At 45.5% G+C, this 11,379-nt stretch overlaps 8 protein-coding genes across 8 annotated transcripts; 6 read left to right on the top strand and 2 right to left on the bottom strand.

Moving 5' to 3' along the window:
- The first annotated feature begins 9 nt into the window (after window positions 1-9).
- On the top strand, window positions 10-903 carry LOC6494771. The gene is made up of 3 exons (XM_001959662.4): window positions 10-166; window positions 227-586; window positions 648-903. The coding sequence occupies exons 1-3, from the start codon at window positions 87-89 to the stop codon at window positions 847-849; spliced, it is 642 nt and encodes a 213-aa protein (XP_001959698.1). The 5' UTR covers window positions 10-86; the 3' UTR covers window positions 850-903.
- Window positions 904-952: 49 nt separating this feature from the next.
- Window positions 953-3,198, top strand: LOC6494772 (RNA-binding protein 28). Its single transcript, XM_001959661.4, has 3 exons — window positions 953-2,158; window positions 2,216-2,471; window positions 2,536-3,198. Exons 1-3 carry the CDS (start codon window positions 1,020-1,022, stop codon window positions 3,133-3,135), a joined length of 1,995 nt encoding a protein of 664 aa, XP_001959697.1. The 5' UTR covers window positions 953-1,019; the 3' UTR covers window positions 3,136-3,198.
- Window positions 3,199-3,307: 109 nt separating this feature from the next.
- LOC6494774 lies at window positions 3,308-3,924 on the top strand. Its single transcript, XM_001959660.4, has 2 exons — window positions 3,308-3,452; window positions 3,510-3,924. Exons 1-2 carry the CDS (start codon window positions 3,394-3,396, stop codon window positions 3,895-3,897), a joined length of 447 nt encoding a protein of 148 aa, XP_001959696.1. The 5' UTR covers window positions 3,308-3,393; the 3' UTR covers window positions 3,898-3,924.
- On the bottom strand, window positions 3,913-4,991 carry LOC6495844 (NADH dehydrogenase [ubiquinone] 1 alpha subcomplex subunit 8). The gene is made up of 5 exons (XM_001959659.4): window positions 4,893-4,991; window positions 4,667-4,830; window positions 4,314-4,489; window positions 4,163-4,253; window positions 3,913-4,108 (listed from the first exon to the last, which is right to left on the bottom strand). The coding sequence occupies exons 2-5, from the start codon at window positions 4,793-4,795 to the stop codon at window positions 3,977-3,979; spliced, it is 528 nt and encodes a 175-aa protein (XP_001959695.1). The 5' UTR covers window positions 4,796-4,830; window positions 4,893-4,991; the 3' UTR covers window positions 3,913-3,976.
- A 41-nt stretch (window positions 4,992-5,032) lies between these two features.
- On the top strand, window positions 5,033-5,882 carry LOC6494775. The gene has a single exon (XM_001959658.4). It carries the CDS (start codon window positions 5,033-5,035, stop codon window positions 5,846-5,848), a length of 816 nt encoding a protein of 271 aa, XP_001959694.2. The 3' UTR covers window positions 5,849-5,882.
- A 59-nt stretch (window positions 5,883-5,941) lies between these two features.
- On the top strand, window positions 5,942-6,505 carry LOC6494776 (pupal cuticle protein Edg-78E). The gene is made up of 2 exons (XM_001959657.4): window positions 5,942-6,120; window positions 6,188-6,505. The coding sequence occupies exons 1-2, from the start codon at window positions 6,109-6,111 to the stop codon at window positions 6,452-6,454; spliced, it is 279 nt and encodes a 92-aa protein (XP_001959693.1). The 5' UTR covers window positions 5,942-6,108; the 3' UTR covers window positions 6,455-6,505.
- A 141-nt stretch (window positions 6,506-6,646) lies between these two features.
- On the top strand, window positions 6,647-7,483 carry LOC26515258 (larval cuticle protein 4). The gene is made up of 2 exons (XM_014908626.3): window positions 6,647-6,773; window positions 6,828-7,483. Exons 1-2 carry the CDS (start codon window positions 6,762-6,764, stop codon window positions 7,395-7,397), a joined length of 582 nt encoding a protein of 193 aa, XP_014764112.2. The 5' UTR covers window positions 6,647-6,761; the 3' UTR covers window positions 7,398-7,483.
- Window positions 7,484-7,816: 333 nt separating this feature from the next.
- Window positions 7,817-8,752, bottom strand: LOC6495843 (isochorismatase domain-containing protein 1). Its single transcript, XM_001959656.4, has 3 exons — window positions 8,517-8,752; window positions 8,236-8,445; window positions 7,817-8,172 (listed from the first exon to the last, which is right to left on the bottom strand). The coding sequence occupies exons 1-3, from the start codon at window positions 8,637-8,639 to the stop codon at window positions 7,879-7,881; spliced, it is 627 nt and encodes a 208-aa protein (XP_001959692.2). The 5' UTR covers window positions 8,640-8,752; the 3' UTR covers window positions 7,817-7,878.
- Window positions 8,753-11,379: the final 2,627 nt, after the last annotated feature.

Below are 11,379 nucleotides of genomic sequence, written 5' to 3'. Positions count from 1 at the left end.
TTACCAACACTGGCGATTAATCGAATAGATATATTCATTGCGGTATAAGAACCAATTGTCCACCACTATTAAAAATAAAAACAATTATGTGTGCGGCTATATTACGGGGAATAAAACTGGTTAACTTGAGGCCTATATCGGGCTTTAGGCTCCAGCAGAGTCTGCAGTAAGTTTCAAGATTGGTTTTCTATCGTATCGCATAGTTTAAAGCTCTCGTTTCATTCAGCACAAGCCTGACCCACAACAAGTGGCAGAATCCGCCCTCCGGAGATGTGGAAAGAAAACTTTTGTATGTCGACAAACTCCCGGAAAACTATCAACTTATCTACCGCGCTCCCATCGAGAACTATGTGACCTGGACGAAAAATATTTCCACAGCCACTACTTCCGTACTGGGCCTGATTGCCGCCTATCATTGGGCCACAACCATGAATGTGGTTAACATGGTGCAGAAAGTGGATATAGCCATTCTGGTTTCGCAGGAGTCTGACTTGTACTACTTTTTGTGCGGATTTGTTCTCATTAACCTGGCCATTCGCACCTTCGTGGCCAAGTATCCGCTGCGGATATACAAAAGTTCCGACAAGTCAGTTTATTGAAGACATGTATTTCATTCTCTGTTTCTTATAAAACAATTATATTTGTAGATATGTGGCTGTATACGGCTCCCAGCTACCCCTAGGGACGGTTAAGCACTTTTTCGAGAAAGGACAAATAGCCGAATACAAAAATTTCCTCAATCCTTGGAGCCATATCATGTACAGGTTGGGCAACAGATCCTCCATGTTGCTTATTGACTACTTTAAAACGCCTTCAGAGTTTCACCAACTTTTCACGACTAAGCAATAGTCTTTGCCTTATATTTGTTGTTGTAAATTGTTAATAAATTATAAAACAAAATAAGTTCCATTGAGTTTCAAATAGTAAACAAAACAATCAGCCGGTAAAGATGAGGCGGTACTATCGAAATAGTGCCATCGCTAATCGATATCATAACAACCCAATCTCCACGTGCAGCGATGGAATTGAAAAAAATGAAATCCTTAAAAGACGAAAATGTGGCAGAAACATCGACAGATGAACAGCCCCGAAAGCGGCGAAATCCTTTCAACACACAACGCCTTAAGGAGGAGAAGGAGCGGCGCCAGAAAAAGCGGGCGCGCCTCATCATTCGCAACATTAGCTACAAATCCACAGACGAGTCTCTCCGGGAGTACTTCTCGAAATGGGGAACACTAGAGGACGTAAACATCTTAAAGCGGGGCGACGGCAAGCTGGTAGGTTGCGCCTTCGTCCAGTATGAGACCATCAATCAGGCCACCAAGGCTATACTCCACTCCAACGGAAAGGAGCTTCAGGGGCGGAAGGTCTTTGTCGATTGGGCTCTGGGTAAGGATGAGTACGTGTCCAAGCATCCAAAGAGTGAGGAACCAGAGGAAAAAAAGCCCAAGGTTGAGGTTAAAGAAGAAAATGGAAATAGCATTGAACTGGAAGACTCCAAAGAGGAAGTAAAGGATGAGGAAGACGATTCCGAAGCAGAATCCGACCAGGAAGAGGATGAAGATGATGAGGAGGATGATGACGAGCTGGATGATAGCGAGGCCTCGGAACAGGAACCAGAAAGTGATGAGGACGTCAAAGATGACAAAGACGAACTAAAATCAAAACTAAATATTGAAAATGTCAAAAAAGAAAAGGTTATCTCCAACGATGTCCAAGAAGGCTGCACGGTTTTCATCAAGAATGTTCCCTTCGATGCCGAGGATGCGGATCTGCGCAAGGTGTGCCGAAAATTCGGGGTGGTCAGCTATGCCATTATCAATCGACAGGCCGTTTCTGGTCACTCCAAAGGTACAGCGTTTGTTAAGTTCAGGGCCAAGGAGTCTGCAGATCTCTGCCTCCAGGCTGGCACAGAGTTTAAGCTCATGGACGAGGTGTTAGATCCCCATCCAGCTCTCAGTCGTGATGAGATGAAGACGAAGCAGTCGGAGCAGGAAAAGAAAGAGGACTCGGGAAAAGATTCCAGAAACCTATACTTGGCGAGAGAAGGTCTTATCATGTCGGGATCCAAGGCAGCGGATGGCGTTTCCGCCTCCGACATGGCGAAGCGCCACGAACTGGAACAGGTTAAGACGCAGGTGCTCAAGAACTTGAATAGGTAAGGCTGCAATTTCATTTAGAAGAATTTTCTTAAAACCTCTCTACTTTCTTTTAGATTCGTTTCTCGAAATCGCTTGTCCATTCACAACCTGCCGCAGAACTACGACAACGAGAAGCTGAAACAGATGGCCCAAACCTATACGGGTTTCCGGCCCCACGAATGTCGTGTAATGCGCGAGCAAAAGGTAACTCCAGAGCACCCGCAAGGCAAATCGAAGGGCTTTGGTTTCCTGTCATTCGACACCCATCAGAGGGCTTTGGCGGCTCTGCGAAAATTGAACAATAATCCAAAAATATTTGGAACTGAGCGTGTAAGTTTTCTATTTTAAAATATATACCTTATTGTTTGTATTAAAATCTTTGTAATCTTTTTAGCGACCAATTGTGGCCTTCAGTATTGAGGATCGGGCTGTGCACAAAATAAAGGAAAAGCGCACCGAACGTTCCAAGCTAAAAAATCCCACCTTCCAAGCCAAGCAACAGCAGCGAAAGGAGCGCCGTCAGCAGAAGCGTAATGGCCAAAAAGCCAAACCACAGGGTCCGCAGACCGATAACAAGGCCAAGCTCCAGAAGCACATTAAAAAACTTGAGGCTAGCCGGACAGCCAAGGCCGAGGGCAAGCAAAATGAGAAAAAGAAGTTAAGTGACGTTCAAGGCGATTATGTGGGTACGGCGTCCAAGCCAGGGACTGCCTTAAAAATGAGATCCAAGAAGAAGATCGTAGAACAGGCCAAGGAGCATTTGAAGCGCGTGAAAACGGAGAAGCGCAAGCAGAAGAACAAGAAGATCCGAGAGTCCCACCTGGCTGAAAGAAAGGCAGACAACCGGCCAAAGCAGGGTCGTAAAAAGGAGAAGGATGACCTGCGACCCCTAATCAACAAGTACAAGAATATGATTAGTGGAAATCAGGGTGGCGGCGGTGTTACGGGCGGCAAGGTGAAAAAACCCAAGCGTACAAAGTGGTACACGGAGTAAAGTTTCCCCGCTTAGATTAAGAAATTTGACATTTTAGCAATAAAACTGTAAATGTGAAAATAATTTTGGGTTTTTGTCAGGTAGAAAGGAACTTTTTTCCAGGGATTATGTTGCGGACATCTGCTGTGGGTGGCGGTGGGTGGAATTCTACCTGCCAAGTCGAGTATATATAGGCCCAGCATCGGACAATGCTCGTCAGTATTGCCAAGCAGTGCCTGTGAAGCGTATCTAGCGCTATAAATTGAATATACATTCGAAATGGCTCCCCGTGAAAAGATTGAATTCGTCCTTGTGCGCCTGGCCTATGTGCCGTATATGTAAGTAACCTAACAAGTCTATTGCAGTTCCAAATCTCATTTAAAGTTCCTCCATAGTCATCCGCTGTACCCTCGCATCAGCTACCAGATCAGGAAGCATCCCCCATCTGGATCCATCATCCAAGTGCGCGATTGGTTCGAGCATGTAATGATGAGGGAACGTTCAAAGCTACCTCCTAATGTCAATCTTCGGTACGCCGAGTGGCGCATCATTACCGGCGACGTGGATCTGTTTAACGTGCAAGGCTGTCGCTACGACAAGATCATGCTGGTGCTCGGCGAAGAGAACATATCATGGGTGTTCTATCAGAACATGCCACTACATCGTCGCATCGAAGGAAGCGCCTGCTTCCCAGTCAGCTACTGTGGATGCTGCCTAAACAACCAGTATCTGGACATTATGGATAAGATCAAGCAAACTGTGTCCAGAAAGAAGATACGATAAATAAAAAGCATTTAGTACTAATGGAAACAAGAGTTTATGTTAAGATGAACGCTTTCAAATTTCACTAAGCAATAGCTGATTATTCCAGCCAGTGGAAGCGGGCGCCGTATTTGGCTGGCGGCTTGGGATAGTCCTCGGGCAGACCGGGAGTAGCATCAGGGTAGGATACCTTCTCATCCTTTTTGGGTGGATCGCGAGCTGACTTGATGATCTAGAAGGGCAGTATGTATCAGTCGGGTTTCTCTACCAAGAATTTCAACCTTACCTTGGCCCTGGAGAAGTAGCCGTAGGATGGACGTTCCCAATCAAAGTTATCCTTCATGCACTTGTCGAACACTCCCTGTGTCTTGCGGCAGCTGAAATGAGTTCCATATTAAGCTGTGTTCTATACATAATACTTAGAATCCCGTTCTTACTGTGCAAAAGCCATGGTGCCACTGCTCTTGTCCAGGCAAGTGGCGTACTGCATGAACTCATCATGGCAAGACTTCTTCACCTTCCGGAAAAAGTCCATGGCGCAGCTAGTCACCGCTTTTCCTTCACCCAGGCAAGCTCGCGGGTCGTCCAGCTCTTGTCTGCATAACATAAACTCCTGAAATTACATGAAAAACAAACGTAAACAAACCCAGAAAGGTGCGTTTTGAGGTTAGGTTATATAACTTGAGCCGCCGGATTTTCGATCCTGGACAGCTTCAGACTCCAATTGGTGTCGCGTTATAGGTAGTCTATTAAAGTGGGTTTAAGCCTTTTGCCATTCTGGGGTACTAACATTATTAGCAGTCTCGCATTGCTTGCCTAAATGAAAGGCACCCGCTCGCAGAGCCGCCGACGAAAGATTCAGCTCCTGGACATCGAGATCCGCCTCCTCGGGCAGTGTTGTGTTGCTGGTAATGACCATTGTTGAGTCACAATTCTTGAAGTTCTTTCTGAAATCTAAAATCAATAGTATAAAATATAAAAACCGTAAATAATTAAAATTTGCGTCCAAAATTTACGTTTGATACAACACAACAGCTGTTTTGGTTCCAGGGCCGCACAAACGTCCCATATGTCATTCAGGCCTATCGATAGTTCGGCCGTTACACAATTTTCGATAGCAGGCCCTTAATTTGAATTTTCAAAAACTAAGCTTAAAATGTATTCGTATATTTTATACTGTATCTTTTTTCTAATCACCGCGGCTGATGATAATTTAAAAGTTGTTAAATATGAGAACTCTGTAGACACAATCGTCAAGGACCTAATCGGCAGCTGGCAGTCGCCAATAGTTTACCTGAAGAGTCGCGGATACCTGCCGAAGGACATGCAAGACGCCCCTGAGATGGATTTCGAACAACTGCAGGGTAATTTAGACCTGGATATGCAAATTAAGGAACCAAATAAAGACTACATGGAGTTTAAGCGTCAGGCAGCTGGGAGTGTTCAAACAAAGGGCCCAGAAATACAAGCCGAAATTCCGGAATCAAAGAATCAAGAAGTGGCTCCAAAAACTGCTGCTGTTAAGGAGGAGAAATTATTGGGTTTCGACAGTCAACGTCCAGCGAGGTCCTTCGAAAATATGGAAGATATTGAACTAAAACAAATGTTCCATAACTTGTTCTCAACAAACGATGAAAACGTGTCCAATGAAATCAAATCCAAGCTGGACGTGACCTGGGACATGGATTCCCTAAAGCATTCCGCTCGCCAGGGCGCAAAGAAATATCTGGACAAGTTCAACAGCAAGAGGGCTCAGGAGGGATCCTTGCTCTACAGCGATCCTGTAGACATCTCAGTTTCGAAGGAAGTATCCCAGAACTATCCCTCGTTGGTGCCGAGTAAACTGACCCGAAAGAGTAACTTTAATATGCCCAACTACTTCAAAGGCGTGGCCAAGATCATGGGCAGCGCTGAGCTAAGGAGCAAGGAGAAGGTCGTCAAGGAGGCTGCCCATCGAAAGCCCAAATATTGAATTGTATTAATTAAAGTTAAAGTTTGTTGTGAAATTGGTTGCCCCAAAAAGGCAAATTGATTATTTGGGGGAGGAGGCTGGCCGGCTACTGCCAGAAACAGACAAGCTATTAAGCCGCCGCAAATTTCATATTCATGGCTGTCTGGTTAATCTTAGTCATTAGCAGATGCGATTGAAACCCGTTTAGTAGGTGGAGCAACTTTATGGCAGTATAAAAGACGGACGGACTCATTGATTCACATCTAGTTGCTGCTCTAAAAATGCTGAAATACGTGAGTTCCGGGAATCGCTTTATATCCGAATCTATCCCTAATTGACATTTTTTTTTCCCAATTTCAGGCTGTAATCTTTGCCATGTTGCTGGTTCTGGCCAGCTGCATTGAGGATGATCGGGAGGCGCAGCTTCTGAAGCTGGAAAACCGCCAGAACCTGGACGGAGCCGGAAAGTTCCAACATGAGATTGAAGTCAGCAACGGTATCTCGGCCAAGGCTCAGGGCAATGTAAATGGCATCCAGGGCGAATACTTTTTGCCAGGAGAAGATGGAAAGCCGGTTAGGGTGACGTACACAGCAGATGCCAACGGCTTCCATCCCCAGATTAACTGATCGCCTGACCTTGACTATATAATATAATAAAGCTTAAGTACTCTTGTGGTATATATTAGCGTTTTGTTTGTCATAATGCGTGCAATGAATATGGCGTTGAGTGTTTTTACAATTAAACGTTTTCGGCTTTGTGATCCACATAATTTACGACCTCACACAGGTGGATCGGGGGACAAATTAGCGGGCTCATCACCTCCAACTGGTTACACAGGAATCTGGGAATCGGGTTACATATCGATCCCGTGAGTATTTAAGCCTTTGGCCCGAATTCTCTGGCCAACAGTTGAGTTTGTTAATCATTTACAGAATGTTCCAATACGTGAGTTGTATTCTGAATTCCAGTCTATCTTAGGCTTACCTTATCCTTTCCCAGTTGGCCATTTTCCTGGTGATTGGTGCCTGCGTGGCCAGCGACGACGACGCCCACGCCCACGTGGCCAATCAGTACAAGAAGGAGGATGGACATGGCAAGTTCTCCTACGGTTTCGACATCACTAACGGCATTGGAGCCGGCGAGGCTGGAGACGAGCACCAGGTTAAGGGAGAGTACCACTTCACCTCGAAGGAGGGCAAGCCCGTGAAGGTATCGTACACGGCCGACGAGAATGGTTACCACCCGCAAGGAGATCTCCTACCCACTCCCCCACCCACTCCGGAGGCAATCCTCAAGGCTCTGGCGTACATCGACAGCCATCCTCGTTGGGAGCCACGCTCTGTTCATCCCCACTCGGCGCCACAGCCTGTTCATCACCAGCCTCCACGACCAGTTCATCCGGTTCGCTCCCATCCAGTGCAACACCAGGCGGCACGTCCAGTGCATCCTGTGCAGCACCAGCCCCCACGTCCAGTGCATCCCCAGCCGGCTCGTTCCCACCCAGTGCACCCTCAGCCACCTCGTCCAGTGCATCCTCCTGTCAATCCCCACGGTCATCGCCTCCACTAAACACCCCAATGGGCACTACCCCTGCAGCTGCGTCGATGATTTCCTTTTCGGATTCCCCATTATACAAATAAAAGGTTACGACGCAATGCTCTGCTGTTTGTGGCTTATAATCAATGGAAAATGGAAAGGGGGCGTAGATGTGGAAGTGGGAGTGGCTGTACATAAAATACGCATTGTCATCCGCATAATAAGGACCCAAGCGGAAATGGGCCGGGACGTTGGGCCGAAGGGGCGCTCCGGAAAGGCAGCCATTCGAAGCTATTGTTAAATGTTAAATTCAAATATGGACTCGCCCATTGTCGGGGCGCAAATGACTGTCGTTGGAATATGTTACGGAAATGACAACTTAAATGGGTGCTGCTCCCATTTGCCCCATTCCCCCTGCCCCATCCGTTTATCCTTGAAAAACACTTTTCAGCTTGATGGTTATATAAATGCAATTGGCATCATCACATAGTCATACACAAGCATACAGATTGCCTCACAGCTTGGAGCTGCCCACATCCGATCCACTGGGCTGGCGGGTAAGCTTCATGTCCAGCGAGGGCGGGTTGACCAGTTTCCGAACGGCATCGAACTTGGGATTGTTTTTATCCCGAACCAGATCGAAGATAACACTCTCACTGGTGGTGATCACGCATCCAGCCTGGCGCAGCCGATCCAGGGCCAAGTCTCGGTCCTGATTCAGGCGAGAGGAGCAGCAGTCGGCCACGATGTAGACGTTGATGTTCTGTTGCAGAAAATCGATAGCAGTTTGCTCCACGCATATGTGGGACTGTTGGGAAAAGGATTATGATAGGCTTTACGTTAAAAAATATATATTTTTAGCCCAACTCACCTCTAGACCATACAACACTACGTCTTCCGGCTTGTCGTTGAAGATATCCTTAATTGCAGCCTTTACTTCTGGAGTAAACATGCTGAAATAGGTTTTTCCAGACACCAGTTTGGCATGGCTGATGTCCAACTGCTCCACTGTTTTTCCCAGTTTTTCCGGATAGTGCTCGGTCACAATCAGGGGGACATCTAGAGCTTTGCCCGCCTTGGTCTGTCAGATTAAGATTTGGATTACTTTTACCCTTCACACGATAAGAGATCAGTAATCAAAGTTCAATTTACCAATTTATCAGCGTTCTTGACCATGTTGTCGAACAGCGGCATGGCAGGACGAAATTTCTCCTGAATGTCGCATAGCAGGAATAGAGTCTTCTTTGGATTCAAGTGACAACGTCTCAGAGCCATGTTGTTGAATAATAAATTGTAAAATTAAGCTAATAACAAGCAATTTGCACCTGCCAATTATAGCGACTGATATCAACAGCTGGTTGCCGCCAGGGATGCCGCACAGACGAACCGGTTAAATGATAAGTGATAAGCACCACCCACCGATAACAATGGCGGCGTTATTATCGATCACATAACCGCAATGTAACGGTCTAAATTTAAATTTCATTCTGGCTGAAGAAGTTTCTTGGCTCAAGTTAATTAAAAAGCTCACATAATCCTCATTTAATTTTACCTTCCCCGGGGCGACATCATCAAGTAAATAATTACAAAACCCGCCTCGCCCGTCTCACCTGGGCGTCTTGGCCTACCTACGCCTCGTCTAGGCCAACGGCAATTAAGTCGAAGCTACCGCACAGCCAACAGATTTATATTCATAAGCCAAGGCAGACCTGGAATCTGCAGGCATTTATAATTGAATTCCTCGAGCACCCAATGCCTACCACCATCAGCTCTATAGCCCTCCTCTGCAAAAGCCTCCTCTCCAGCCACCCCCGCAACATTATAGTAATGAAGCCTGGTCCCAGTCAATTTCAATATCGCAATCAAATGCGTGCAGTTTCAAAAACCACAAATGCCACAAACTGAATGCCATTGACATGGTCGTGGCCAATGCCATAGCCAAAATGAGTGTCCGGCCGGGGTAATCTTTTTGGGTATTCCCGGCACGTAGTCACAATGCTCCTGTCCCGATACTGGTCCTGTCCTGTACTGTCCTGCCCTGGTTGGGGAAAAAGAGGAAGTCCACGATAATGGGCATGGCGAGTCGCATGCATATTTCAGTAATTTGCGCTGCCTTTTGTGTGGTCCCCCAAACAGGTATTACTGCTCTACATATTTCATGAGTCCCAGACTCCAGAATCCGGGGGTTTGCGGATGCAGCAATTTGGGGATAAAGAAAAAAAGCTAAACCTTAGTGGAACCACTCAAAAAGTAATCGAAATTTCTAAGAAAACGCACTCACACGCACGCCTTGGCACCTGGAATAGTACCAGTATTTGGTATCTCTTGGTATTCATGACGCCGCGCTCCCTATTCTCCTAGAAAGAAGTCATCTTGATTTTCAATTTCGACGCCATTTGCGCTTCACCGGAATCAAGAATCATTTGCATTTTACTTCAACTACACTTTCACTTTGAAAAGTACTTGCACTTTCGGTAGGGATTCTTGGACCATTTTATGGCCCTTCCCCGAATACAAAATGAGATGCCGGAGATCTCAAAATTGAAACAATTTTTCCTTTCTTTGAATTTCAAGTTGAAAATTCAATAGGAAACTTTTCCCACAAGGGTATTTTATGATTCGACACCGATAGATGATGCGTGTAGCCAGAAGTGATAATGCTAATAATAAGACTCAATTGACAAAAAACTTTTTTCATTTACTGTAGCAACACAGCAACAGTAACAGAAACAGCAGCAACAGCAACATCCCCCTCAGCAATTTGTTGGCATCCCAGGAGCAATTTATTGAATGTGAAATTTTAAAATTGTTCATTTGAGAAACAATTTGTGATTGTGAGCATAAAGTAAAGTCAAGGAAATGTTTTCGTTTTTTTTATTTTTTTGCACTGCCAGCCATAAGTTCGAATATATGGCCATAAAAATCCAAGATGTTGCTGCCTTTGTTTGTTGCCGAAGGAGGAGCAACAACAAGCGCCCAGAGAGTTTTGTACTGTCTGTCTCACTGTATTTTTATGTGATTTTTCAAGCCATCCTTGAGTAGGGAAGGCAGGGGTACTGGATGGCAAAGTGCTCTCATGCGAGATCAAATGGAGAAATGGAGAAAATGTTATGCCATTTATTTAGAGTATTCAGAGTCTTTTGGCGTTCCATCTAAACCGGCAATATCCCCCCTTTTTCCCCATCGCCATCGTCGTCACATCAAATTCCAATGCCATTTGCAATTGTGCAATTTACTCAATGAAATGTAAATGCGAATCAATTGTAGTTTTATTTGTCGTAATTCCTGATTCGACTTCGGGTAAACGCATTTAATTTTCGAATATTCAGCATCCATTTACATAATGCTCCTTCCGTTTGGCAAATATTTGATTTGAGGGGCAGTTAGTTAGTCAGTTTTGGGAGCCGAGGAGCAACTAGAAGAGTTGGGCTTTCCAGTTGATGACAAAAAACATTGGAAAGCACTTTGTGCAAACCGTTTTCTGGTTGTACTTTTTTAACATATGTATGTGCTATATACATGGCAGGTACGTGAACACCCTGCCCAGTAACAACCCATTTGATTTGTTTCCCCCTTTGACCCGCTCTGTGTTTACACCTCTTGAGGTCGTCGCCTGCCTGTGTAGCATGCATATCAACGATTTTCAAATTGGCGACGAAATGATATGCCAAACTACACAGGAGAAAGGTACGAGATGGAATTCTCACCCATCCTGTACAGTTTTCCGCCAGGCATCATGAAGACATGCAGCGACATCGGCATTATCGAGGCACAGGTTGGAAAGAAAGGTGGCAGGTTGGAGATGTAGCTAATGCTTGTCACGTATCCTTCAACATTTGACAAGGCAAATTCGCCAAAAATTCCACCCCGTTGTTTTTGGGCCAGGACTTCGAGGAAAATGATTTTCACAGGTGAATTGGAAAGCGCGTAATGTCGTAATGTTTGACTTGCCGGCAGGCACGTTGCCAACACATGTCCCCCAGCCACTACACGGCGAGAAAATTCACGATTTTAG

The sequence above is a fragment of the Drosophila ananassae genome, chromosome 3L (genome assembly GCF_017639315.1).
Source record: "Drosophila ananassae strain 14024-0371.13 chromosome 3L, ASM1763931v2, whole genome shotgun sequence".
NCBI lineage: Eukaryota > Metazoa > Arthropoda > Insecta > Diptera > Drosophilidae > Drosophila > Drosophila ananassae.
Note: the sequence above shows the minus strand (reverse complement) of the source record. Positions and strands in the feature narration are given on the sequence as shown.